Below are 27,841 nucleotides of genomic sequence, written 5' to 3'. Positions count from 1 at the left end.
TATGGGAAGTCATAATCTTCAGCATGTTGGGTACAAGAAGTTGAGGAAAACAATCTTCCCATCTCTCAAGTATGAAAATATTTACTCTGGAACAATCGGAGTCATTCTTCAAAAGTTTTCCTGGGTAGTCCTATATGTTCGAGTTTGTGGATATTCTCTTATTTTTTCTTCAGCTCTCTGTATAGTCTTCATCACTTTGAGTGTTCGTGTCGTATCCTTTCTGTTTGTATTCTGGTTTATCCTTTCATCTGTAGAAAGTGTTTTTTGCATTTATGTAGCAGCTCTTTGCAAATACGATCAATAGTTTAAATTTTACCGGCAGAGCAGGAGGCCAAAATGACATTGCAGGTCTTCACAAAAGATGAAGAGGTCTCGTCTTCAGTTACTCCTGGGCATGCATCGTGTGACAAAGAAAAACATTTTGGCAAGAGTCTATTACATGCATGTGTTTCCAAAACAGGAATTCCATGCATGCATAATCAAAAATGGCAAGTCCATGGGTGTATAATCTGAAGGGAAAAGCCATGATCATCATCAAAATGTAAAAGCCATCATCGCAACCTAAACAAGAAGTTTGTGATTTGCAATCAGAATGTAAAGTTCTTTATTGTATCAAATGGCGAGTCTAGAACGGGCTTAAGTTTTCTGAGACGGTGCATCATACTTGTTTAGGAAATACATCTGAGCATATAATATTGTGTAGAGTGGCTGTAAGCTTTATTCTGTTACTTTTCTATCACTCATCTCCGCACTCGTCTCATCAAAGTAGCTCTCTCTATTACCAAGATAGTTTGTCAACATTGTCTTCAGAGATCTGAATAGTTCATCGCAAGTTTAACGATTTTGTGACTGGTATCGATAAGGAAAAGTGAGGGGAGTTGAGGAAGGTCATTCTTTCATCTGACAAAGCATTGTTCGCATGGATGGAGTCGACTCTTTAATGCTAACGTTCATCTTACACTTCTTTAACCGGCAAGATAAAGTTGTCGTGACGAGAGTAACCGATGCCCCATCATGAAGGTGAAAGCACGGTGGTGTTATGTGGCAGAGAAATTGTTTGAGGAATGTTGACAGTGTTATTGTGTTACTGTACATTCTTGACAACCCAATATAGATTCTGAGATATCTTATAACAGAGACGACAAAGACGTATCTCTGGGAAAATATGGATGTCGAAGAATTAGTTCTGATCTCTTGAGTAGTTTGAACCACAGAGTGAATAGGAGATGCATATCTCTGCCTTTGAGATGGAACCTGCAATTATGGTCCTAAATTTTTTAACTTTGTGGAACTGTCAGCGATCTGTATTGACAGACAAATAAATGTGAAAGTGGGGGTCATATCGAACTGGTGAAAGATCAGGGGCTCATATGCTACCATAGTCGGGGCGTTGTTCTATTCTTTTAAAATGAGCGACAAGCTGGGTGCAGTCGTAGTGTTCGAAGGTTATGCTACCTCTATGCAGGAAATATGAGATAAGTAGAATGGTCACTATGGTACACGGGTACTTGGGAGTACTGTATGCATTATTTCTAGTAGTCTTGTATATAAACATTGGTTATTGAGTCTGCATGTTAAAGAAGATTATGATACATCATATAAGTATTATGAGTAAAAGCTTTTTATTTTGGAAAAACATTTAAATTTATTAATTGTTAAATAATCTCTCTGTTGCAGGATGCAACAAGATAAGGATTTCATATTCAGAGGGAGATGTTGAGATTTAGAGGGAGCTTGTGATTCAGAGGGAGGATTCATTTGCTATCTCTTCTTGGTGATGAAAGTAGTTCCTGTTTAAGACAGAATCTTTGAAATCCCCTCCATTCTTACATATGTTGTTAATATTTTGGTATAGTAGATTTTTGAGACTTGTGTTGGAAAAGAGTTTCAATTAAGATTTTATGTGTGAAATCAACAATAAGATTGTAAGATCAGCTATGATAACTCTTTGACTATGCAATAGTGAACATCATGTTGAGAGAGTCCATGATGTCAACACATTGAGAGATTTCGTGATGGGAGTTGGATGTCATGTTGAGATATTCCATGACAATTCACGTTGAGAGAGTATGCGATTAAAGACTAAGTTGTGAGTCTTACAGATCTTTCATGTTGAATGACTCCATGACTATTAACAATGAGTAATTCTTACATGTTTTCATGTTGAGTGATTCCATGATTATTAACAATGAGTAATTGTTACAGGTTTTCATGTTGAGTGATTTCATGAATTTTATAGGATCTATATGATGAGATTTTATCATTGACATTTTGGTTGCAGTCTTGTGTGATTATTCAGCTAAAGATCTCTCTCTGGCTAACAGGGAGTGTTGAAGATTGTAGCTGCGATAGAGATCTTTATCTTTGGAAATATGGACGTTATAACCGTTATTGTCAGCTCCAGCTGAAAAGGACACTTGTAATATTAAATGTAATGATATGTGTGCATTCAAAGAGTTGTAATTATAATTGTTATAAAGGGTCGTTTTGGAAAATTGAAAAGTCCTTCAGTTGAAATGTGAAGAGTCTCTCCTAAAGTTATATATATTTCATCAAGCAATAGGCATTGTACACTTGAAAAGACTGGAAATTGGGATTTAGTCCTAGCTCAAACGGAGTTTGCATATAATAATTGAGTGAATAGGAGTACAGGGAAGATACCATTTGCCATTGTAAGGTATGCATCCTAAAGTAGTATCGAAATTAAGGTATATCAATCATAAGGTTAAGAGAAGTGTAGAAGGAGAAGAATTTGCAAAGCACATAAAAGCATTGCATGTTCAAGTGAAAGAGTATTTAGAGAAAATGAATCAAAAATACAAAAAGAGAGCAGATGAAAACTAAAAAGAGGAGACATTAGGAATTTCAAGTAGGAGATGAAATGATGGTATATTTGAAGAAAGCTAGATTACCTATTGGGACACACAATAAGTTGAATATGAGAAAATTTGGACCATGTAAGATCTTACGGAGATTTGGTTCAAAAAATGCATATGAAGTAGAGTTGCCAAAGGACATGGATATATCACCTATATTCAATGTTGCAAACCAATATAAGTATCATGACGTAGAATTCAGTGAAAATGATGGATCAGATGAGGAGGAGCGGTAACCTAAAAAGTAGATGGAAGAGATAGAAGAGATTTGAGTAGCAGAATTAGTTGAAGCATTAAAGGTAAGCGGTACAAAGAATATCTTGTCAAATGGAAGGACAAAACAATGGAAGATTCTTCATGGATTTTTCAAGCTAAGGTTGATCATCTTGGTTTTCCTCTAGCCCCAACAAAGTGAGAGGATCGCTTTTCATTAACCCTTGGTGTCTGATGCAAAAGCATCTTGGATTCTTGGCAATGGTGCATCAAACAAAAACATTTATTTTTAGTTGTTCTTATTTTTTCCTATTCTACTAGTGAAAGAGTTTGTTATGGCATTCTTTAGTTTGGATCATTTGCAACTGTGAACCTTGTGGCATGTTCCTAAAATCATATTGAACCTTCACCTAGGTTCATATGTTGATTCGTTACTTCTCAAATGAGATCTTGTAGATTCTTGGCAAAAAATCCCTATTCTTCACATTTGTCAACCAGTTTGTGTTTTCCAACCTTGCGAAGCAATTTCCCAATCAGCAAAGCTTATTGGCATATATCATGATGTTCCTAAGTCCTTGGCCAACATGTCTCTTGGATCGCATGTCATTTTAAACGTGCTTGATGGAGTTCTTTGTGATTTGGGTCTTGACCTATATCTTTGAGATTATGATCTTTACTAGCCAACTCAATGTATGCAAAGGCTCTACATATTGATGTAATTGTTCCTTAGATAGGTAGTTGATACATAGATAAACTCTTGAAGGTTTGATCTGAAGAACTGTAAGGATTTCAATCTATAACCAGGCCTCTATGCCTGGAATGTAAGACTACATGTTGTAGGTGAATTTTAAATTATATTTTGATCATGTAAAGGCTGATCTTGCTTTTGTCTCAATAGTTTCTTGGTGTTTCCATTGTATGACTCTTGTTGCACACATTGCACAGATCTCTTTGAGCCCCCAATACAACTAACTCGATCAGATCAAGACACACTCTTGATCTACACTCGCAACTCAAGAAAGTAGTCCTAGCATCCTTGTTGAATATGCGACCCTTGCCGACTCATATCTTATATATCTTAAATTTTAGCAATCCCTGCACCGTATTTTTAAAGAGAGGTGATGTCATTTATAAGTGACCAAGTCTCTTGTGCCAAAGCTCCCAGAATTTATCACTGTCATGTATCAAGGCTACATGTGTGTTGACCTTATTTTTGTCTATCCTTTAAGCTTCATGTTTGGCATCTCGTCTTTCCAAATAATTTTAAAGTTTCAGTCTAGTTTTTCCCTTAGGATGCTTTCTTCTCATCAGTCTTTCTCTTTTCCTTCTTTACCCGAGACTTCGGAGTTTCACTATTTCGGCTTCTCCTTTGACCCAATTTGCAAGATTCACATAATTCAAGTGCGTCAAGGTCTCTTTTGTCCTAGGTGGGTTGGGAATGTATTTAAGTGTCTCCTCCGATGAGAAGAGAGTAAAAGCTTTTTCAGATTATCAAGATTTATCTAAGTGATTTGTTCTATCGAAAAAGTACCTATTCTGCTACTCTTCTACCCGGAGGCGAAGTGCTAAGGGATTTCCAAATACATGAAGAAAGTTGTTCCAACAAGTGAAGTTTTAAAGAGAATATCAAGTGGAGATGTTAAAGAGCACGATGTTGAAGTAATGAAGCTCTTAGGACTTCTCGAAGGTGAAGAGGAAGTTAAAAATAAAAACAATCAAGAAGAAGCCATGTTCAGTGTGCCTCAGTTTGTAGAGCTCATGATTCTCAATTTCTTGAAAAGTGCACATTCGGCCAAGTCCATGAGGCATGCATGCGGAGTTTTCGCTTCTCGAAGAGGCTTGAAGGGGTCCTGAGCAAAAGTTCATTCAAATTATCAAAATTGTGGCCAAGCTTTCTTATTGTTCAATTTCCATCTTTATTGTTGCACCTCTGACTGGAAAGGTACCTCAACTGCTCCTTTTTCGACAAGCAAAGTGTAAGTGTATTTTTGGTGGTAACTTGATCAAAAGGAGGTAATATCCTTGCAGAGAGGCTCATATGATGTCGCCCAAGGGAGGAGCCCAATTGATATGTTCTCGATATAAGGCAAAGTCAGTAACTCCTCCAACTTATCGAAAAAGCAATGATAGAGTTGCTTTCGCGACTTTACTAAAAGCAGTATTATCAAAAAGGTGAGGGTAAGGCTTCTTTTGCGAATTAGTTGAAAGAAGTTGTTGCTCTCATGAGTCTCGACTCTCATGGGGTAGTTCTTGTCTGAAGGCCTAAAAACAAAGGGGAATCAAAAAAGCAAGTTTCTTGCTACCTCAAGATCTTAAAGGTAAATCTAATATACGGATTTCTGTTAAAGGCTGATTTTATATAAATGACATCATTTTTGGCCGTTAACCTACCATATTAATGACAAATCCGATTGTGATGCTACTAAGGGTTATTCCTAATTTATGGGTCGCTCCTCACTTGTGTGACGCAGGAAATTCAAAGCCAAAGATCAAATCTAAGCCCAATGATCAAATTTGAAAACTGTAAAGATCGGATTTAGGGTGGTCGTGGTTCTCTATTCTGCAATGGGCAGTTTTATTTTTCAGTGTGATTTTCTTCTTGTTTAGAGCATCAATATATAGCAATGGCAGTTAGAGCAGGAGGCTATGATCACCTGCGTGGCCTTGAAAGCAAATTGAAGAGCTATACTGATACTTCCCTTAGATTCTATGATCTCAATAATTTGCAAAGAAGGTTGAATGCTCAACCTATCCACCCAATTACTCAGAAGCTGAAGGAAAGTGGATTGGTAGAGGCTATAGGATTCCCAATGGCAGTCCAAGCACTAGAATTAATCTAGGAGTGCATTGCAAAACACGACCTGAAGACCAAGCAAATTAAGATGCCAGATAACTCAATCCTGCTCACTTTCAATAGAGACCTCATGCAAAGTGTTTTTGGAATGCCAGTAAGGGCCAAATTTTGTGAATATCGATTTCAGCTCATCAGCCTCTATGTACAATGAGAAGAAAGGCCTGCGGCGAGCAGATATCATGGGTACTTGGTTCAGAGCAAAGTTTTGAAGACTCTCTTCGGCATAAATTTGAAAGGGGAAATTGTGGATATCTTGGCTCTATTGCTGAGATTAGAGGGGAAGAAGAAGTCTTGAACTTCATTGATCACCATTTCTTCCTGGTGTAAGCAATGTGCGCAGAGGGGCAATATATAGACTAGGCCCAAATAATTTCTAATAAGATTACTAGTTGGATGAACTCGGCCCAAGCCTTCAAACATATTTATGTCTTCAAATCTGCTATACACTTTGACAACTCGTTACTTGTGGCCAAGCCTACCTCATGTTGAGGAATTTGATGAATTGATAAAAGTATATGACTTTTACCCCTATTTGCAAGTCGATAAAATCTATGAGTTCGTGAAAATCAACAATGCTTTCACATTGAGGCTATGTAGAGAATTGCAAGGTCGCCCAGAGCGGAGGTTCTCCTCTGAAGCCATCTCCGCGGTTACCCAATTTGGAAGTTGTTTCATCCAGTTCCTGGCTTTCTCATATCTCAGAGTAGCTAGTTTTAATGGCTTCCCATGGAGGTTGCCTAGGTATCTTGATGACAGCATTTTGCTCATTGAGCTTTGCAGGCAGATCTTTTTAGTGTAGTTTTTTATTTCGTAGTAGGTTATTTATTTTTCCCTATATTGCTAGGTTTTTCAGACACTTTTAATAATTTCGCTTAGGTTAATAAAGCATGTCTTACTAGGTGAATGGTTGCAAGGTGTCACCTTCCTACATATGAGCATCCATTGGCTATCTTGGGAAGATACTTTGCTATCTTTAGTCCGATAGATGGTTGCTCCTCATTGGTCGATGTTGCCACCTCCTCCCTCTTCCTAGCCTATATAAGCATGCTACCTGGGCTTATATTTGTATATCTTGTTTTTGCATCCTCTTAATGCTATTTTGCTTCTAGCATTTGCATTACTCTCTTGGAGACTAACTGTGTGTTGCTATTTTGATTTTGTATCATTTGCATTCATAGTTTAGATATTTATTCTTTGCACTAGTTTTCTGGGTTATTAATTTTTTCAAATTCTAACATGGTATCAGAGCTTTTCTACGTGCAAGAGTAGATTTTAGTTTCCTTATTTGAGAGATTCAGGGGGGGCTAATAAATCTTATTGTAAGTTTTTGAAAAACCCAGTATGCTCTTCTCTCGCATCTTCGGATGATCTTGAGAATCAAAAAAGTTTGACAAAAACATTTTTAATCTCTGAGTGATTGCTACATTTCTGGTTATACTGGCAACATTTCTGGTTGTTCCAACACGTCCAATAGGCTTGAGAAAGTCAGATTTGGCTTTCATTTCACTGAGATCAGAGATCGTCATACAAGTTGCAAAATTGGAGTTTCAATCTCAAATCTGACAACCAACTTGCATATTTGATGTTTTCAATCAATATTGCAGGTTCCAGCATGCCATTTATTGACTTAGGTAGCTGATTCAATCTTTTCATGACGTCTTTTGGTTGCTGGGGTCGTTTTTTGGTTGTTAGGGCCGTTTTTTGTTGTTAAAGGCATATGATTTACACTACATCTACATCTTTTGTACATCAGCAAGAAAAACGCTTTTTGGGTTTTGTTCGCAGCCTCGAAAAACCATTTGGGTATCTTTTAGATTTTGCATGCAATCTATATATTTTGCAGAATCGAGCGCGGAAAGCTACAACCGTACCCCTCTCCGTTGGCAGTCGCAGATTTGAACGCAGTTTTCAAATGCCTCGTTCTTGCTCATATTGACTCCAATTTCGACGATTCTTGTTATGACCTTGGCTATTTTTTTGTGCTCTATCCACTAGTGGAGTTGCTTTTTGATTTTCATACATAAATTTTTCAGAAATTACAGATTCTCGACCATGACTGTGCACAGTTCTCGTTTTGAAAACTTTGGAGGATCATAACTTTCTCATACGACCTCATATTGAGGCGATTCTTTTTATGAAAGTGCATGATTTTTCGAGTAGATCGCAGTGGTGCTATTTGTTTCCTTGATTATTGTGCCTAAGTTTCACTTTCAACATATGCTCTTCATGAGGGTTTGTAATGCATTGAAATCAAAACCACTAAGTATTTCTTTCTAGTGGTAGTTGTAAATGCACTAAAATAAAGTGTCAAAATCATATTTTTTTTGGGGGGGGGGGTGTTGACTGAGTAAAAAAGGGGGGCATTGTCATGGCTGGGTTCTCTTCTTTTTAGCATTTCTTCTTTGCATTTCTTCATCCTGGATCAAACAAATATGCCCATCCTAACTCCATACAATTACTTTGAGTGGAAATCACACATGACAATTCACTTAAGGAAAGTTGGATTAAATAGAATAACTATGGGACTTGAAACTGAAACTGATAAAGATGAAGATAAGCCCAAGTGGTTTAACAAATGTGATGAGGCATATGGAATATTGTGTTTGTCTGTTTCTCCTAACTTGCTATTTCACATTGAGTCTTTGGATACACCAAATGAAATATGGACAAAGCTAAAAACACTATTTGGCACACAAGATTCAATGAGGGGTCATATGTTGAAAAAAGAACTAATTAGTTTAAGTCCAGGCAATTTCAACACAATCCAAGATTTCTTCACCAAATTGAAATCACTAAGGCTGCAGTTAAAACAATGTGGAATTAAAAGGAAAATGAACAACTGATTCTTAGTATTCTCTCTAAGCTAAGTTCAGAATATTTTGTGTTTGTCTTTACTTTCTATGCTACTAAGGGTGCACTTGGTACTCAATTCACCATGCCATCTTTAGATGATTTTGCAGTCAATCTCACTCGAGAACAAGACAAGCTAATCCAGATGGGCACTCTTAAGTCCTCTAAGTCACATGCCTTGGCTGCCAACCAAGGCACAAAAGAACAAAAAAGACAAAGTAATAACAACAATAGTAAGGATGAGAAACAAAATACTAGTAAGGAAAAGAAGGATCAGATACCAGTTGCTTCAATAGCAACTATTGATACCCCATCCCCCAAGGGCGATAAGCCAAAGAAAGAAAAGGTCAAATGTGCCTATTGTAAAAGGCCCGGTCATGATGAACATAAATGTTTGAAGAAACAAATTGATCACTGGACATACATTCTTGAGAAGAATAATATTAGTGTTCTTGAGTCTATCGAACAAATTTCTAATGAAGGGTCTAAAAAGGCAAAAAGAAAACAACAAGGGGAAAGGAAGGGCAAGGCTCTTGTTGCAGTTGCTTCCTCACCATCCACTTGGGTTCTTGATTCGGGTGCTTTGCACCACATGGCTTCATCTAAGGAAGAACTTGTATCCTTGGAGCCATGTACTATGCCTTCTATTTTGATGGGTGATGACACTCCTGTTGAGGTGTGTGGGAGAGGGTCTGTTGATGTGGGGGATGGCACATTCCATGATGTTCTTTGTGTACCCTCATTATCAACTAATCTCCTATCAGTATACCGGATCACTCACACAAGTTCAGGTAAGCGAGTTGAGTTCACTCCTGATTCCGTGGAGATACGTGAGTTGCACAGTGATTCTATAGTTGCAGTTGGGAGAGGAGATCATCAATCACGACTCTATTTGTTTTCTCACTTTGTTCCTGATCCTCCTTCGTCTGTTTTGCTCACTCACTCTAATGATGTGAGTAAATTATGGCATGAGTGGTTTGGCCATCTTAACTTCCGCTATTTGCATCAGCTCAACCAGCAGAGCATGGTCACAGGGTTGCCTTTGGTTCAGTTCTTAGGCGATGTTTGCCAAGGTTGCATTCTTGGTAAGCATCCTAAGGAAAAATTTGACAAAGTAAGGCATGGAAAGCTTCACAGATACTAGAGTTAGTTCACAATGATTTGGCTGGTCCATTTCAACATCCTTCTTTCAGCAGGGCCCGATATGTCCTCACGTTCATTGATGACCTTTCTCGATATACTTGGGTGTACTTTCTCAAACAAAAGTCAAAGGTATTTGATCATTTTTAGGACTTCAAAAATTTTGTAGAAAAACAATCCGAGAAAGCCATGAAAGTTTTGCGCACAGACAATGGTGGCGAGTATGTCAACCATTAGTTTGAAAGATTTTGCACTTCAGAGGGGATTGATTTACAACATTTAGTTCCATACAATCCTCAGTAGAACGGTGTTGCAGAACGGAAGAATAGATCCTTGAAGGAAATGGCAAACTGTATGATTCACTCTAGATCTCTTACACCACAGTATTGGGCAGAGGCCATTAATTGTGCTTGTTATATCCAGAACCGTGTTCCTCACCGAGCCTTGAAGGGAGTTACTCCTTTTGAAGCTTGGAGCGGTCGGAAACCATCAGTTAAGCACTTTCGAGTTTTTGGCTCTCCTGCATGGGCCCACATTCCTGTAGAGGAACGTAAGGCCTCGGATCCGCAAAGCAGACCTTGCATATTTGTGAGTTATCCTGATGGTGTGAAGGGTTATCGGTTGCTCCACCCTACTGCACATGAGTTATTCATTGAGAGGAGTGTTCAGTTTGAGGAGGGATCTTCAAGCTCACTTTCTATCACTTCTCCAACTCCTTCTACTTTGACATTGGAGTCACTTGGAATACATGACAAAGCTTCTGTTGAGTCAAATTCACCTGTATAGTCTTCTACCTCCACTTCCGATGCAGAGAGTAATTCAGAGAACTGACCTCCTTCCTCTCCTAGTCATCATTCAGAGGTTAATGATTCCCCGCCAGATTCTCCATCTTCCGGTCCACTTTGGGCTAGACAAACCTTGCAATCTACAGGGGATTGGGTTGGAGATCCATCAGACACCAGGCGAACTCGTTCACAATTCCAGGATGCTCCACATGTCTTCATTGCTACTGCCTCAAATCCACAGTCCTTTCATGAGGCTTCTGGTATTCCTGAGTGGGATACAGCTATGCAAGAAGAGTATAGTTCCTTGATGAGGAACCACACTTGGGATCTTGTCCCTCTTCCTAAGGGAAGAAAACTTGTTCGATGTAAGTGGATCTATCGAACAAAATTTGCAGCAGATGGGTCAATTGACAAACACAAGGCTCGCTTGGTCGCCAAAGGATTCTCCCAAGTTCCTAGGATTGACTACTCTGAGACTTTTGCGCCAATTGCCCGAATGAATTCCATTTAACTTGTTCTTGCCATTGCTGCAGCTAATCGTTAGGAAGTACATCAGATGGATGTGAAGAGTGTTTTTCTTCATGGTGACCTTCATGAGGAAATCTACATGGAGCAGCTACAGGGATTCCTTCAGGATTCTTCACTTGTGTGTCGTCTTCGGAAGTCTCTCTATGGCCTCAAACAAGCTCCTCGGGCCTGGTATGCCAAGATGGACTCCTTCCTTCTATCAGTTGGGTTCACTCAGTGCCATTCTAATCCTAATGTCTGCATTTTGCAACAGGGTGATTCACTTCTATTTTTGGCTTTGTATGTTGATGACTTGCTGATCACAAGAAGTTCTTCACCCACCATTAAGGATGTCAAAGTGGCCCTTCAAGACAGTTTTTTGATGATTGACTTGGGCTTGTTGCATTACTTTCTCGGGATTGAGATCTTTTAGTCTACTTTCGAGATCACCATCACACAGTCCAAGTATGCTCTAGACTTACTCTCGAGGTTTCATATGGCTAACTGTAAGCCTGCTCCGACTCCCTTCCTCTCTGGAGTCAAACTTGAGGCTCAGTGTTCTTCTCCACTTGTTGATGGCACTTTGTATTGCCAACTTGTTGGGAGTCTCATTTATCTAACTCATACAAGACCTGACATCTCATATGCTGTAGGCATGGTCTCTCGATTCATGCAGGAGCCCCATGAGCTGCACTGGAAAGCAGCCAAGCAGATCCTTCACTACATTCAGGGTTCTCACAGTGTGGGATTCACTACGCAGCAGGTATTGAGCTTGATTTGGTGGGCTACATAGATTTAGATTAGACAAGTGATTCTCAGGATCGCATGTCTATTTCAAGGTACAGCTTCTCACTTGGTTCATGTAATGTCCCCATTTTAGCAGTTGACCAAGTGTGTGTGCATTAGCCTTGTTCTACATGGTCTCGAGGGCTAACGAAGGGTTTAATGGGATCCTGGAGTGTTTTGGCCTAGTCATTTCCAGTTTGGGCCAAAACGAAGTTGATTTACTCAGTTTCAGGCATACTTACTATTTGTAGTAAGTCGGCAGGACACAGTGCAGGTCAATTTTGGTGATTGAATTTGATACTCCTCGGTGAGAGCTTTCCGATGAGCTATCACTCGCATTATTCGGAGTCCGATTGCTAATACATTTTAATGCCTGAAGTTTTATTAAAGTAACGTCTAATTTAATTGTAAAATATTAAAGTGTTACTTTAATATTTATTTTATGGGGATGTGTACCCAAGGGAGACATAAGGGGTATTTTAATATATGTTTTATATACTACACATCTTTTATCCCACATTGCCCATATGAGTTGAGCGGACCCTTGGAAATAGAATAAAAGGAAGCATTTGTGGCTTCATTAGCCAAGTTGAATATGAGAAGAAATTGGTGTGTGAGTTGCAGCTCCGTTCTTGGCATTTGAGGACGTCTATCCTCTCTTGTAACATTCTAGACGTCATTCCCTTGGGGTTTGGCCTTTGGAATTCTTTGTTATTGGCTTCATTATCAGGCAATTTAGTTGCATTTCCAGCTATAGGCAGATTTGGTATTTTGCTCATATCTTCTTCACTACTTTTCCGACGCTTATGCCACTTTGAGGGAATGATATTACGAAGGTAGTGGACTGATTGAAGGACAAAGCACTGTATCAGCAAGTTCGAAAGCATGGGTTGGAGTATTATGTCAATACTGCTGAAGTAATTAGTGAGTTGATAAATCTGCCATGTATTTGGTTTTATGAATTCTGAAAATAACATTTTATTACCAGCAGTTCATTTCCACTCTGCATATTATTGTAGTTTCTTTCTTGTTTATGTTGTATGATACCAATTCCATGCACAAAACACAACAAACAAATAAACGTTTGATTTCCGGAGTTATAAGGGGTTTAAAACATTAAATGGAAAAATAAGAGGTTGAATGCAAACTGTTTGACAAAATTCCTTTCAGCAAATTGGTTTAGTTTTTTGGGACATCCAGGGGTGCCCATTACAGTTCAGGTCCTGTCTGTTGGTCAAGCAAAAAGCAGTCTGCTATTGCTCTATCTTCTACTGAGGCTGAATATCGGGGGGCTGTAAATGCCACCACTGAGGCCATTTGGCTTCAACATCTTCTCACTAAGTTTGGTATCCAGATTAGACGGCCATCAGTCATATTTTGTGACAACCAGAGTGCCATTCAGATCTCATAGAATCCAATTCATCATCAACGGACCAAACACATAGAGGTCCACATGCATTACATCTGAGAGCTTATCCATGGTCACGTCATTAACCTTTGCTATTGTCCGACTTTTGAGCAGGTTGCTGATATCTTCACCAAACCCTTCACTAAGAGCAAGTTCCTTCATTTGCGAGCTTTGCTAGGGGTGTAGGATGCTTCATCTTTTGGGGGGGCCTCTTCCTCTCACTCGAAGTGCTGACTTTTTTTGGGGGGTCTCTTTTCTCTCTCTTTTGGGGGAATCTTATGTACATGGATACCTCATCAGGCTTGACTTGCTAGGACCCATTTCTACATCCACCTAAGCTTCGCTTATGGGGGGGTGTTAGTGTAGTTTTTTATTTCGTAATAGGTTATTTATTTTTCCTTATATTGCTAGGTTTTTCCTACACTTTTAATAATCTTGCTTAGGTTAATAAAGCATGTCTTATTAGGTGAATGGTTGCAAGGTGTCACCTTCCTACATGTGAGCATCCATTAGCTATCTTGGGAAGATACTTTGCTATCTTTAGTCTAATAGATGGTTGCTCCTCATTGGTCGGTGTTGCCACCTCCTCCCTCTTCCTAGCCTATATAAGCATGCTACCTAGCTTGTATTTGTATCTCTTGTTTTTGCATCCTCTTAATGCTATTTTGCTTCTGGCATTTGCATTACTCTCTTGGAGACTAACTCTGTGTTGCTATTTTGATTTTGTATCATTTGCATTCATAGTTTAGATATTTATTCTTTGCACTAGTTTTGTAGGTTATTAATCTTTTCAGATTCTAACAGATCTTGGAGGTGAATGCCTTGTGCACAGCTGTAAGAAAGGCAGGGATCCCTTTCCCAATCATTGTTGGTCCATATTCATGTGCACCTAGGTTAGATGCAAAGAACCTAATCAAGGCCTTTGAAGGCAAGTATAAGATGCTAGATTACGAAGTTATACGGCTCCACTTTGATCCAGTGGATTATATAAAGAATAATTTGGAACTCATCCCAAGCTTTAAGCATGTGCCAAACATTGAAGACTGTTGGGCGGATCGCCATACAGAAATTCAATCAAGAGAGAATTTCTTCTCCAGACTCACTGTTGAGCAAATTTGATTATATAATGTGAACATCAACATGGATGACATCGAGGATAATGGTTCTGCTATGACTTCCTCCACATATGAGAAGAAGATTAAATGTACGCCTATTGTGTCTACTCCCCCACAAGGCCCAACAATTGACAATTTGACGAAACTAATGGAGAAAATTTTGGAGAGAGCTGACAAATGGGTAGAGTGGACAAGGGTGAGGAAAAAGAGAACCGGTGCTACTAGTTCCTCTGCAGGTGTAGCCTCAGGAGAGGCACAATCATCATCTACTGCTACCTCAACTACTGTAGCTACTACATCTGCATCTACGGGTCCCTCACAGTCAGTAGGTGGAGGAGGAGGTGATCAGCCCCCAGAGCAAAATGTACAAACTACCCCTACCTGTGGAGGTGGCTCCCTACCTAATATTGGTGATGTAGGAGACACTGAGAAAAAGAAAAAGAAAGAAAAGGAAAAGGAGAAGGAGCAAGCTGTCGAGAAGGACTCCTCAACGATTCTCATGATTAATCTAGATGGTGATAGCAACCAGCCAGAGGAGAATCCTCCAAATGGGTAGTCCCGATGGTGGTGATCAAGTGCAAGGCACACCACAATAGCAACAAAACGACAACCAAGGTAATCCCCCTACGCACTTTGTCACTAAAACTATGGTTTTTCCTTTTGCTAGCAGGAAGAAGGAAATGCCTCAAGTCACGAGGAAGCTCTTTGATGCTTCAGCATTATTATCCTTGTTGAATGTCCTCACAACTCATTCTTGGTTGGAGTATACAATTGAAAAGAAGAGAAGAGTGGAGGTGAGTGCACCTCCGAAGAATTTGATCGCCCAAGCTATACAGCAGCAACCACCACAAAGAGTGAAGAGGTTGAGGACACTAGCCACTCTAGGCACAAATGTGAACACTGGTCACATGGTGATGGAGATCGTAGAGCCACAGAAGGAAGGTGAGATTGAAGATTTGACCCTATGTGACTTTCAAGTGCAAACACGCAACTTAGGCCCTCCACGGCATGATACAATGGTGAATATGTGGAAGTGTACCAATGTGCACATCGAGGATCGGTTGGAGGAGCTCAAATTGGCAAAGGCGACTCTTAAGGTCTAAAACAGGTAGCTCACTCAATACCTCAGAGCTATCCTCGAGCCCCTTGCAATCATTCCATCAAATGGTGCCACCCCAAGTAGATTTGACCCTATGGCAGAAGAGAACAAGAATCTAGTGGTCAAGCTTCAACAAGAAAGACACTTTGGTCAGGTGGACCTTGCCTAGATCGATAGCACGAAAGCTCGAGGCCCTCCCCTAATAGAGAATCTCGGCAATTTGTGTATGGATGCATCAAAGTTGAGAGAGGCAGTGTCCACTCACCAAATCTCAATGCAAACAAACTCTGAGAAGCTAACAAGTGAGTTGGCATTATTGCAAGAGATAATAGACATGAAGACTAATGTTGTTGCTAGTCATGGGATCCTAAGGATTGGAAAAGAGCCTCTTCTTCATTGGAAGCAATTACTGGAGTTCAAGAAGGAGAGTTTGGAGAAATCCAAACAAGAGCTGAAGAATGTATATGAATCAGTGAAGAAAGTCACTGAGAAAATCTGCGTATACCTGAAGGATTCGCACACTGAATTACAAGTGGCTCTGAACATATAGTTGGTAGATATAGGACACATGAAGACAAAGTTTCTGAGCTTCACTGATGAAGCAATCAATCCAACCAACTATCAAAATTCGAAGATTGAGGAGCTGAATGCTATGGATAGCACATTGATGAAGGCATCGGAAAAGTTGCAGTCCCACGTCGACACAGTGGAAGAACTTACAGAAGATCATGATCATTGGGTAGTTAGAGCCGACAATGTGTATATTCTAGGTGTCAAGGAAATCAGAATAGCATTTGATGCAATCAAGGGGCATAAGGCGAGGTCGGTAGCAAGCAAGAAAAGCTGATGGAAGTTGAATCGTTTCAGCTCCTTCCCTATAATTGTTATTCAGCTAAATTTTGACACATCTCTCTCACCTTTTTTCTGGCATTCTTCTCCAATATAAAATTTTGTAACGGTCGAAACCTAAAGGGCCTATATATGTAACTTCGAAAATTAATAGAAGGATCAGTGAATTTTGGTATGAAATTGGTTCTTCCATTAGATTAGAAATTTTCATTTTTGTGCATGGAACTAGAATACAATTGATAGTGAAGCTGTTGAGAGATGATAATTTGAGTGTTATTGCGGTCTTGGCAGTACAAGTAATCTAAGAGTCAATCTCACTTTCAATTCTATCTCTGTTTTCCCTTATTTCTTTACATTGTCAGAATAGTTTGCATTTTCTCTTCTCTATTTCTAGAAGTGGAATGCAATTGAGGGTGAAGCATCAAGTTGAAATAATCTAAGCGTTGTTGTAGCTTGGCATATTGGGCAATCTGAGTGTTGCCATATCTTTGATTATATCTCTATTTGCTCTGGTTGTCATTTGCATCTCTGTTAGTTTACTCTTCCATGTAGTAGTATTGCTTAAAATAGATGTATGTTAGCAGTAAATTTAGTGAGTATCCTGTGGCTACAAGATGCTTGGAATCACCTCTCTTGTTCTCTGGTTAAAAGCACTCATAAAGTTAGAAGTAGGATCTCTTAAAAACATAATAGGATCTCTTAAAAACATAATTCGTTGCAAATCTTTGCATAGGAGAGTTGTACCCTTCAATAGGGTGGTGATAGGGTCAATACACCAACCCATCTGTTGATTACAGCCTGTTTCTCAAATTAAATTGGGCACAAAAGAGTCAAAGTGAATCAAATCTAAAGAGGAACAAACTGTCAACCAACAGTGTGTAACATGAATTAGTAATCAATCTATAAAGACCACCCTCTCATTTCCCTCTAGCTAACAGTAGATCACTATTCTAGACATAATGTCTACTAATAAATTGTTGATCATCAAGACCAGCCATGCGCTCGAAATCTATCATGGTTGAAACTAAAGGTACATTCTAATACTGCATAAAATCAACCCAAAGCTTCGCAAAAATGGTAAGCATCTAACAACAACAAACAGATTGAACAAATGGATCCCAAGATAAGAGTTCATTTGCAACTGTGGACAGCAACTCATCATCATTGACCTTTGCCGCTGTAGCAACAAGTTGATCTAGTTGTTAAATTATCTTCATAATCTGCAATATGAGTGACCAAATGGTCTTTCACCAAATCTAGGATAATTTTCTTAGCCTTAGCCCACTTTTTGTTATGTTCAATCAATTGAAAAAAGATTACTAGGAGATGCAATCTTAGCCTCCACAAAAGGTTAATCAATTTTGTACAATAGCATTTGCAATCTACACTTTCAAAGTGTAGAGTAAGAAGTAACCTTTAACCGTCACACTGTTGTCGGTAAAATGTATAGTGTAGCTGACGAGTAGAATAGTATCCGAACGGGTGCGTGACACTTGAGTCACCCCTTCGGAAAGGTATATGTACACATCCGAGATGGACTTTGGAATCATCATTGTGATCATTGACTCATTGTATTCGGATTGTAATCAGTAAGTGCATATATGAATAAAGTATCAGTTCTACGTTGAATCGTGTTATACTACATGGCATTGGAGTCAGTGGTGAAGGAGCTAGAGGGAGTCATATCCTTTATGAAGTTCGGATGTCAAGCTGCCTTTACAGTTTGTTTTGAGGAGAGGGGATGGCCGGATGTGGAGACTGCGGAGATGCAGTAGGACTAGGCCATGACGAGAGATCCTGGTATGGAGAGCCGGGTAGAGGCTCTAACTCATGAGATAGTGAAGTTACACAGGGAGGCGTATTACACACTTCAGAGGAGTCAAGCGGATTAGGTAGCAACTGAGAGAGCTCGGGAGGAGTCAGCTGCCAGGTTAGCTTCAGAAAGGGTAGCCTGGGAATCTGAGAGGGCGGCTTGACAATCCGAGAGGGCAGCCCTGTTAGTCAGACAGAGTCAATTGGCAGTAGAAAAAGAACAGTTGGCAATAGAGAAGAAGGAGGAGTTGGGAGAAGTCGGAGAGATGATGCAGTCAACCCTAGAGCTTCAGATGGAAGCAGAAGCAGAACTAAAGATTAGGAAAGAACGGGTCTACAAGCTACGGGTGGAGCTAAACGAGTTGAGGGTGCGGACGGCCACTACGCTAGGGACACATCCCTCTGTCTAGTATTTATGCGCTGATGTATCTTGTTTATTTTGAATTTTGTTGTATCATTGTCCGGAGACAACTTTTCTTTTGGGGGGGATGATGTTGTCGGTAAAATGTATAGTGTAGCCGACGGGTAGAATAGTATCCGAACAGGCACGTGACACTTGAGTCACCCCTTCAGAAAGGTATATGTACATGTCCGAGATAGACTTTGGAATCATCATTGTGATCATTGCAGTCATTGTATTCAGATTGTAATCAGTAAGTGCATATATGAATAAAGTATCAGTTCTACGTTGAATCGTGTTATGCTACATGTGTTGATCTTTTTACCCTATACGGTAAACGCACACCCTCTAAGACTGAGATAAGTAATGACTGCAACTTCTGAAGCAAGTTGAAACCAGATAGAACAGAAATCTATGAAAAAGTACAACAGATAAATACTCCATTCATTAGTGTGTTCAGAGCATCACACCCTACAACCTCTCACAAGTTTGAGTCACTTGAGTCATTGAATGTAGGGCTCTAAAATCCTTTGACAGCTGCATCCCATATGTAGTACTACACTCCCTACATGAACTTAAAAGATTCAGTTAATGTACTCTGATATCATGTTAATTTTCATACCCTGCTAAGCAGATCCTGCATTCAAAAAGGCAATCGTAGCTGCAAACTTGAGTGCAATAACTCATAAATACACAGCACTGAAAATACTAATATAAATATTAAATTTGTCATTCACTAAACTGAAACTGAATTACACTCAAATGTCATACCCCTTCTGTATTATATACTTTTGTTGGCTAAGTTATGTTCCTAAGACATATTCAAATTCCACTCAATAATATGAAACATCTTCTGTATTATAGAACTTTTCACTGCTAGGTTATGTGCCGAGATATAGTTTTCAGACTAACAGAATTTTTAAACCCAACTAAGTCAGTTGAAGCACCAAATTTGGCAGAATAGACTTTTAGCCAGGGGAGGAAAAAACTGAAGCAGAAAGCTAAATAAAACAAAAGACAAAGTGTTTAAATTCAGAAACATAATAGCTTATTTTCATGAATTTAGAATCCATCTAGTATACCACAAGCTATAAAAGCTTAACGTGTGTAGCACTCAAGCAGGAATGAAGAGAAACTAAACTAAAACTACTTAAAACAGTTCTTGGTGCTTGGCTACAGGACAAAAATAATAAAAACAAAAAATGATCTTGTGCTCAGTTGTAAGACAAAAACTGATTTCTTGTGCCCAGCTGTAGGAGAGCAGCAGCCAAGCAACACATTTGAAGGGTCTCAAAAAGTGTCACTTCAAATGATAATGTTGAAGGGTTCATTTCATGCCTAGATCAACATACCCATTTGAAAACATTTTAGGGTACTATGATTTAGGGTAAGACACCAAGATTTCCAGTTAATGAATATCTAAAACACTAGCATTTTAGCCTTAGGTGCGTGGGTTTGTTGCTGAAGTCCAGGTCTAAAACTACTAGGGTAGGTTTAGGATGTCTACAAAAACTTAAAGATCCATGCAGATCAGTCCTGTAATAAATATAAGACCAGAAAATGCAAAAAATGAATCTTAGCATCCACCTACAGGAATGAATACTAAAACAAGTGCATAACCATAAGGTGAAGATTGAAAAAAAGGAGATCAAGATTCCTTACTGGAAACTCCCAACAATACAAGAATAGCCAATATTTGAAGTTAAATAGAATTAAATGCTTGCAGTTCCAAAAGATACACATGCTACCAAAACCACACATGTAGCCAAAACCAGCCCATCATTTTGGAAAATGTCTTATTGATATATTCAATTTCCTGGTAAACTCTTATAACAATAAGTTAACTGATTATTACAGTATAAAATACGGATTATGGTTATGTACAAATAATTCTCTTTGAAATATAAGAATTGCAATTGACTATTTAAAATATATTTTGTTGATGACCATTAAGTAGTGCTGATTATACAAACAAAACACATTCTTAGAAGAGTGAGATGGCACATACAACGATAGCAACTGAGAATTCTCGAATCCTTTCAAAATTCTCCACAATACCCATCCGCTTCAATGCCATTAGTCTACTATAAGGATTGGAGTCAATTACTTCAGAGCTCATATCCTAGATACCATATGAGGCAAGGCATGAATCATATTGAAATATTAATAAAGATGCAGTAAACACGATTTCAGACAAAATAGAAAGGAAACATTTTTTCCCCATTGAGATTAAGCTCATGAAGCTACAACCTTTATTTTTGGACGTCTCATAGTTGAACCCTTCACCGTACATGCAATATGATCCACATGTTGTTGCAACTGCATAGTAAATTGTTTAACAAAATAAGGAAAATAATCGTTAGATCTTGCTATCCAAGACACAAAATAGGGTTTTGAGGACTTCAGAAAGTAAAGAACATAAAATGTATAATCTAAAATGCAAAATGCTTGGTAAGCTTCTCGAATAAAACAAAGTCATCCAGCAGATTCATGTACAAGAAATAATAAATAGTCAGTTTTAAATGTGTTGGCTCACACACAATATTGTCCAGTGAATGGGAGTTAATCAATCTCATCATTAATTGTTCAAACTTGGTGATACTTGTCAAAACATGGGTCAATGAGTTTGACTCAAAAAACTACTCACTTGAATCTTGATAGCAATATGACAATTTGACTACTTGTGGAAAAAATCTCCTATTTATCAATTGATAACAATTGAAGAATACTAGGCTTGACACATGGGGAAATTATGAAAACTTGACAAAGCCAGGAAGAAATCTTGGATCAGTACTTGAAAAAATCTAATACGCTCTTGGCATATTTTAGATTCATACAGCAATCATAATTTTCAATATTTTATTCACTTGTCTACAAAAAATTTATGGCTGATTTTTTGATAAATAGTAAGATACACTTACCCTTTGGCTTCATAAAGCATTCCCATGTCTGAGTCCTGTAAATCTAGTCAAAATCTTGATAAGGAGAAATTTAAATAGGATGGATAATATTTCAGGTAATGATGCAGCTTAAGAAAGAATAAAACTTGCACACTTAAATATCATATAGGCTGAAGAGCATTGTAAGAATTGTGTAGAAAAATTGAAGAGTAGAAAGAAACATCTGTATTCGAATTGGCCTGATCATTACACGTCCACTTCTTAGTTTTGGTTCTCGTTTTGTGTGTGTATAGAGTGATCTAAAATTTATTTCAGTTATTGCTCCTTAATAAAGGCATTTCCAAAAAAAAAATGTTGCAAAGTTCTCTAGTAAGTTGCACTCGCGAAGGGATTGTTGATATAACTATTGAGAAGCATTCGAAATTCAACAATTGCACTGATCTCCAACATTATTCAGGCTCTATATTGACAAGTTAGAAGAATGGATAAACAAGACCAATGGTGAAGGGGTATAGCTGGCCCACTTTGTAATAAGATTGCTCTTATATGCAGACGATCTCATCATACTTGCTAGAACGGCTAAAGGTTTGAAAGAACACTTGAAAGCACTAGAAAGTTTTTGCCATGAAGTGGGAATGCAAGTGAACACTAGCAAAATCAAAGTTATGATCTTCTCACTAAAGAAGAATAGGGGCATACAAAACGAGTTCCTATTTGAGGGTAACCCTCTTGAGATTGTGGAGGAGTACAAATACTTGGGCATAGATTTTCATAACAAACTCAATTGGGATACATGCAGATCAAAAAGGATTCAAGGGGGCTGGAAGGCGTTATATTCTCTACAAAAAAAGTGCAAGAACGCAAAATTATGGGATTGGACGACCATTAAAACTCTTTTTGGTTTGCTAGTCACTCCGGTTATTTTATACGGATGTGAAGTGTGGGGCGGTAGTATGTCTGAATAGAAATGGCGACAAGTAAAAAGAATTCAAAAATAACATGCAATCTCAAAGTCAAGGCCACAGTGTCGTATGAGATCTTATTGGCGGAGGTGGGTTCCTTTCCATTAGAAGTCGTCGCATTGGTCCGGATGCTAAGCTATTTAAAGAAAACCCAAGGTCTAGAAACACATCGCTGGCCCAAGCTAGTCGTCGATGAAAACCTTGTCAAGCGAAAAAGCACATGGATGAAGCAAAATGACAAATGGATGTGAAAATGGGATATCAACATCCATACTTGCCCGGATAGCATTAATAAAACAAAGAAGTTTGTCATGGAAAAATTTTGCAATATTTTATGGACAAGGCACATAGGGCGGAAAAAATCTTATTACATTAAAGAATTTAACCCCACTTCTAGCCACGATGAAAAGGCCTATATAAGAGCACCTATTAATTGGAGAGCAAAAATGTTGATGGCACAACTCAGAACTAGTTCACATTGGCCGCGATGTGAAATTGGTAGATGGCAAGTTCCAAAGGAAGAGTGAGCGGACAGAACGTGTTTATTCTGCAATAGGTGAGCAGTAGAGACGGAGCAGCACTTTGTCAAGGATTGCTTGGCATACAGTGACATCAGATCTGGTTATACAGAGATATTACAGATCAGGGACTTCAACTACTTATTCGAAGAAGATGAAGTGAAGAGAACAGCGGCTCTGATTATCAAATTTCAGAGAAGGAGAGACAAGTTAATCAAAACTTTGTAGCTAGATTAGTTCCGCTCCTGCCTTGTGGGGGTGATCGTGTAAGTCCCATAGACTACTTTAGCCTTATGGACGTCATTAAAATCTATCATATCATATCATATCACTGAGTACCAATCCCACGTTTTATAATTTCAATGAAATAGAAATAAAATCTCCTGTCTCATTGCATTTCTCATTAGTCATTAGTTCTGTCAGTATATAAGTAGCAAATGCATGTTTAGCTTCAAAGATAAATCTGGAGAGAAAACGATATTTATAAAGAGGCTCAAGAACATATAATTACCCCAAGCTTAAAGAAAATATAGATTTGTTGAAATAACCAAAATTTTGAAATGCATTGGCATGACTATTGTTGAATTGTTTTATTAAATGTTTTTCGCAATTCTGGTATTGATCGTGAATCAGCTAAGTTGAACATCTATGAGAAAGCACGAAAGCTCGTAGAATGAGCAGATGACTACAAAAAAATATGAATCTCATTAAATGCAACATTAGAGTGAAATTGATCTGCTTCGCTACTTCGAGCATGTTTCGCAAGCATGCTATCTGGTGTGAAAATGCAGTATCTATTACATATGCAAAGCCTCTTGAAAATATTTAATAGTAATGACTGTTACATTATCAAGTTGAGGTTGAAACGATGCAGGTAATGAGGCTTTAAGAGCTTCCACAGCATCCACCAGCCCTTTCACTTCCTGCTCCATAACTTGTATCTACTATTGCTTCGCCTTCCCTCCTGTGCGATCGCCAACTGCTTTGAGCACCGTGTATGATGAAAATGTTTTCTTCACGCCCCGAAGGTACCGTGTTTGATGAAATTGTTTAGTTTTTGACTGAATATCTGGTAACCTCGGACCATTCACGTTTGGCCTCTTGTAGGGTTTACACGCGGTTTCCACGTCTGGGTGTCTTGTCACATTGTTCCCTCCCGCTGTATATTTATGTTTTCCTTCAATTTACTATATACATAAATGCGTATAATCAGATAAAATAATTAATGTTCTGAAATAATTAAATATTTAACATTATTAAAGAAAATATGAGATAATTAGTTTTAAGGTGAAGGGCTCAGTAGAATTGTCAATCTTACACCAGCTCCTTTCTCGGATAAGTTCCTAGGCTTACTTTAGTTCGGACAAGCAAGCTTTAGACCGAAACACTCCACTATCAATCACGAGATGACTCTCAGATGCTTAGTTGAGAAATTTTCAAACACCCCAAGAGGAGAGGCTTTTTGTTGTTTTGTGGATTTCAAAAAAGCCTTCGACATAGTACTGTGTGAAAAAATTTGGAAATGAATGGAAGAGCTAGAAATCCCTATGGCACTAAGGGCAGCTGTGTACACACTATATGAACGGGTCACAGCCAAAATCATAACTACAGATGGGTTATCAAAATGTTTTAGCAGCAATATAGGGGTCAGACAAGGATGCCCACTATCTCCAACCTTGGTTGGTCTCTACATTGACAAACTAGAAGCATGGTTGAACAGAGACAATAGCGAGAGAGTTCAGTTGGCTGGATATGTGATAGAATTATTGTTATATGTGGATGGCATCATTATTCTTACCAAGACAGTTGATGGGTTGCGAGAACACTTGAAGGCGTTAGAAAGCTTTTGTCAGAAGGTGGGGATGGAAGTTAACACCACCAAAACCAAAGTTATGATCTTCTCACTAAGAGAAACAAGAGACCCTTGGACACTTTTCTCTTTGAGGATAACCCTCTTGAGATTGTGAGCAAATACAAGTACTTGGCAATTGACTTTCAGAACAAACTCAACTGGGAAACATGCAGATCTAAAAGGGTTCAAGGGGGTTGGAAGGCATTATATTCATTACAGAATAAGTGTAGGAATGTTGAACTATGGGATTGGAAGACAAAAAAATGCTTTTTGGGCTGCTTGTCACTCCTGTAGTTCTATATGGGTGTGAAATTTGGGGCAACAGCTTGTCAGATCAAAAATGGAGATAGGTGGAAAGGATACAAAAACACCTTATTACTAGCAACCTGAGAATTAAAACCATAGTGCCTTATGAGATATTATTAGCTGAAGTGGGTGCCTTTCCCCTAGAAGTGGATGCAACAGTATGGCTGATATGTTACTTAAAGAAAACCCAAGGAATGGGAAATCATCTCTGGCTAAAGCTAATCATGGAGGAAAGACTCGAAAGGAGAAAAAACACATGGATGAAACAAAACAACAAATGGATGCAAAAGTGGGACATCACCATCCATAGCTGCCCGAATAATACTGAAGAAATCAAGAAGTTTGTCTGAGAGAGATTCTGTAGCATCATGTCGACAAGGCACACGGGCAGAAAAAAGTTCCACTATGTTTAAGAATTTTTCCCCAACACTTGTCATGAGGAAAAAGCGTATTTAGGTGCGGATACCAAATGGAAGGCCAAAATGCTCATAGCCCAACTTAAGACTAGCTCTTACAATCTAAGATGTGAGACGAGTAGATGGAGAGTGCCAAAAGAGGAGTGGGAAGATAGGACCTGCTTATTCTGTGACATGGGAGCCATTGAAACAGAACATCACTTTGTCATGGAATGCCCAAAGTATAGCAACATCAAATCCAGGTACTCAGAGATATTAGAAAACAGCAAGTTGAGCCACCTCTTCAAGGAAAAACAATTATACAAGATCGCAAAATTGATCATCAACGTGAATCAAAGCAGAAAAGAATTAGTCAAAGAGTTACAGCTAGATTAGGTTGTAGTTAGCAGGCGGGACCCATAGGTTGCTTTGGCCTCATGGACGTTATTAAAATCCTTCATTCATTTGTTTGGGGGTACTAACAAGATTATAACTATTGGGAAAGTTCCATTAACAATTGCAAATGGCAGAAGAATACGTGGAAGCACAAGTGGCTATTTTTTGGCATGTAGGATTCTCCTTGTTAAGATTGCACTATTTCCAATACTTACTTTAGATGCTTAAATATGATAACATAACTAAGAAATCTTATTCAATCATTTATTAAGGCACTATTAATTAAGTACTTAATATTTGATTAATTTATGCTATTCTTCAATTAATTAATTAAATTAATTGACTATAGTCTAGTTAATAATCAAATGACAATCAATAGTTTGATTTATTAATTATATCTATATTCTCTTGAATTGAATAATTGCACAAATCTATTTTATTTAATTCTAATTTTTTTCTTTCAATTAAATAATTCAATTAATCAAAACCCCTAAACCTTAGCCTAACCCTTAACCCAATCTTGACCTAGTAGTTCTAACTCAACCTAATTCATGCACTCATACTAACTCATTTCATTAGCTAATTAAACTCAATTAATTTATCCATCCACTTGCATTTTTCTTAAAAGCCCACTTGTCATCCTAATTAGCCACTTATCTAAGCCTAATCACCTCCCTAAATATTTACACATCTTCAAGCATGGATTAAAACTTCCTAACCCAAACCAAAGTCCACCCACTCACATGTCTCATCACTCACACCCCTTACACTCTCACATAATTGCCTTAAATGTCAACCTTAAATGCTCCTTACACATCTCCTACATGCCCATCCCCCTAATAACTCAATTATCCCCTCATGTTCTCCAAAATTGCCACATTCCTTCTAAAACCTTGATCCCCTCACACTCACTACCCTTGTGACAAGTGTCACAAGACTATTACTTGTGAGAAAGAACAATCCATGTGCTCCCATTTTCTTACATCCTATCCATCCCTGACAACCCCTCAATTTTGCATCTGGGCCATCCATTTCCTTCACCCTTGGCCTATAAATTGGATCCTTCTCCCTTCACAATTCATCTAGCTTCATATGTTAATGTAATGATGGCAATCTCAGAGCTAAATCTCACTAAATTTCTATTATAATGCTAAAATCTTCCACAAATCCATACTTAGTTTCTATTATCACCTACCATTGTTGAATCTTTGAAGCTTAAGCATAGGTAATTGAGCATATATACCATCTTTATTGGACACATCCAAATATCGAGAAGGCCACTTTTGTGCTTATCATACTTGGTTTGCATTTTGTTTTCATGTTTGTTTTATTTATTCATAAATGTAGCAACTAATTGGTTTATTGAATGCTTAGTTAGTTTTTTTATTCATTAATGTAAAAACTCTATTTTCATTGTAGTTTGGGAAAATTGATGTTCAATAACTTGTATTCAATATTGTCCTCTTGGATTCATTATTGTTGTTTGATGGATTGAATTTGATATATGCTCTTGATCATCAAAGTTTGCATCCAATTCTTGCTTTGTCTAATTGGACTTCTTTGGTTGAAGCTAAATGTACATTTAGACTGGGGTTTATATTTAAAGTTCTTTGTTTAGAAGTTGATGGTTGTGCACACTGTCTCCAAATAATTTGATGATATCAAGTCCATGTAAGCTTTACTCTATTTGCCCACAATTGGATAGATTGTTGGTCTTGCCTATTTCATTTAAGTTGATATACCTCTGTAGTTGGTGAAGTTTGTTATCTTATTCTTTTGCATATCATTAAATCATGTCCATTCATATTTCTAATTGTA

The 27,841-nt window shown here is 38.3% G+C and overlaps 1 protein-coding gene across 3 annotated transcripts in view; it reads right to left on the bottom strand.

Moving 5' to 3' along the window:
* Positions 1 to 24,148, bottom strand: part of LOC149534986 (NAD(P)-binding Rossmann-fold superfamily protein) — a 329,460-nt gene extending 305,312 nt beyond the window's left edge. For all 3 annotated transcript variants that reach the window (XM_089807115.1, XM_089807117.1, XM_089807116.1), the window contains exons 1-3: positions 23,920 to 24,148; positions 20,945 to 21,013; positions 20,703 to 20,816 (exon numbers count right to left, since the gene is read on the bottom strand). In XM_089807115.1, coding sequence (XP_089663241.1) covers positions 20,703 to 20,816; positions 20,945 to 21,013; positions 23,920 to 24,006 — 270 coding nt within the window. In that variant the 5' untranslated portion in view covers positions 24,007 to 24,148. The remainder of the gene's footprint in view (positions 1 to 20,702; positions 20,817 to 20,944; positions 21,014 to 23,919) is intronic.
* Between the last annotated feature and the right edge of the window lie 3,693 nt (positions 24,149 to 27,841).

This window comes from Cupressus sempervirens, chromosome 10 (genome assembly GCF_028749045.1).
Source record: "Cupressus sempervirens isolate cs-2001-9-10 chromosome 10, ASM2874904v1, whole genome shotgun sequence".
NCBI lineage: Eukaryota > Viridiplantae > Streptophyta > Pinopsida > Cupressales > Cupressaceae > Cupressus > Cupressus sempervirens.
Note: the sequence above shows the minus strand (reverse complement) of the source record. Positions and strands in the feature narration are given on the sequence as shown.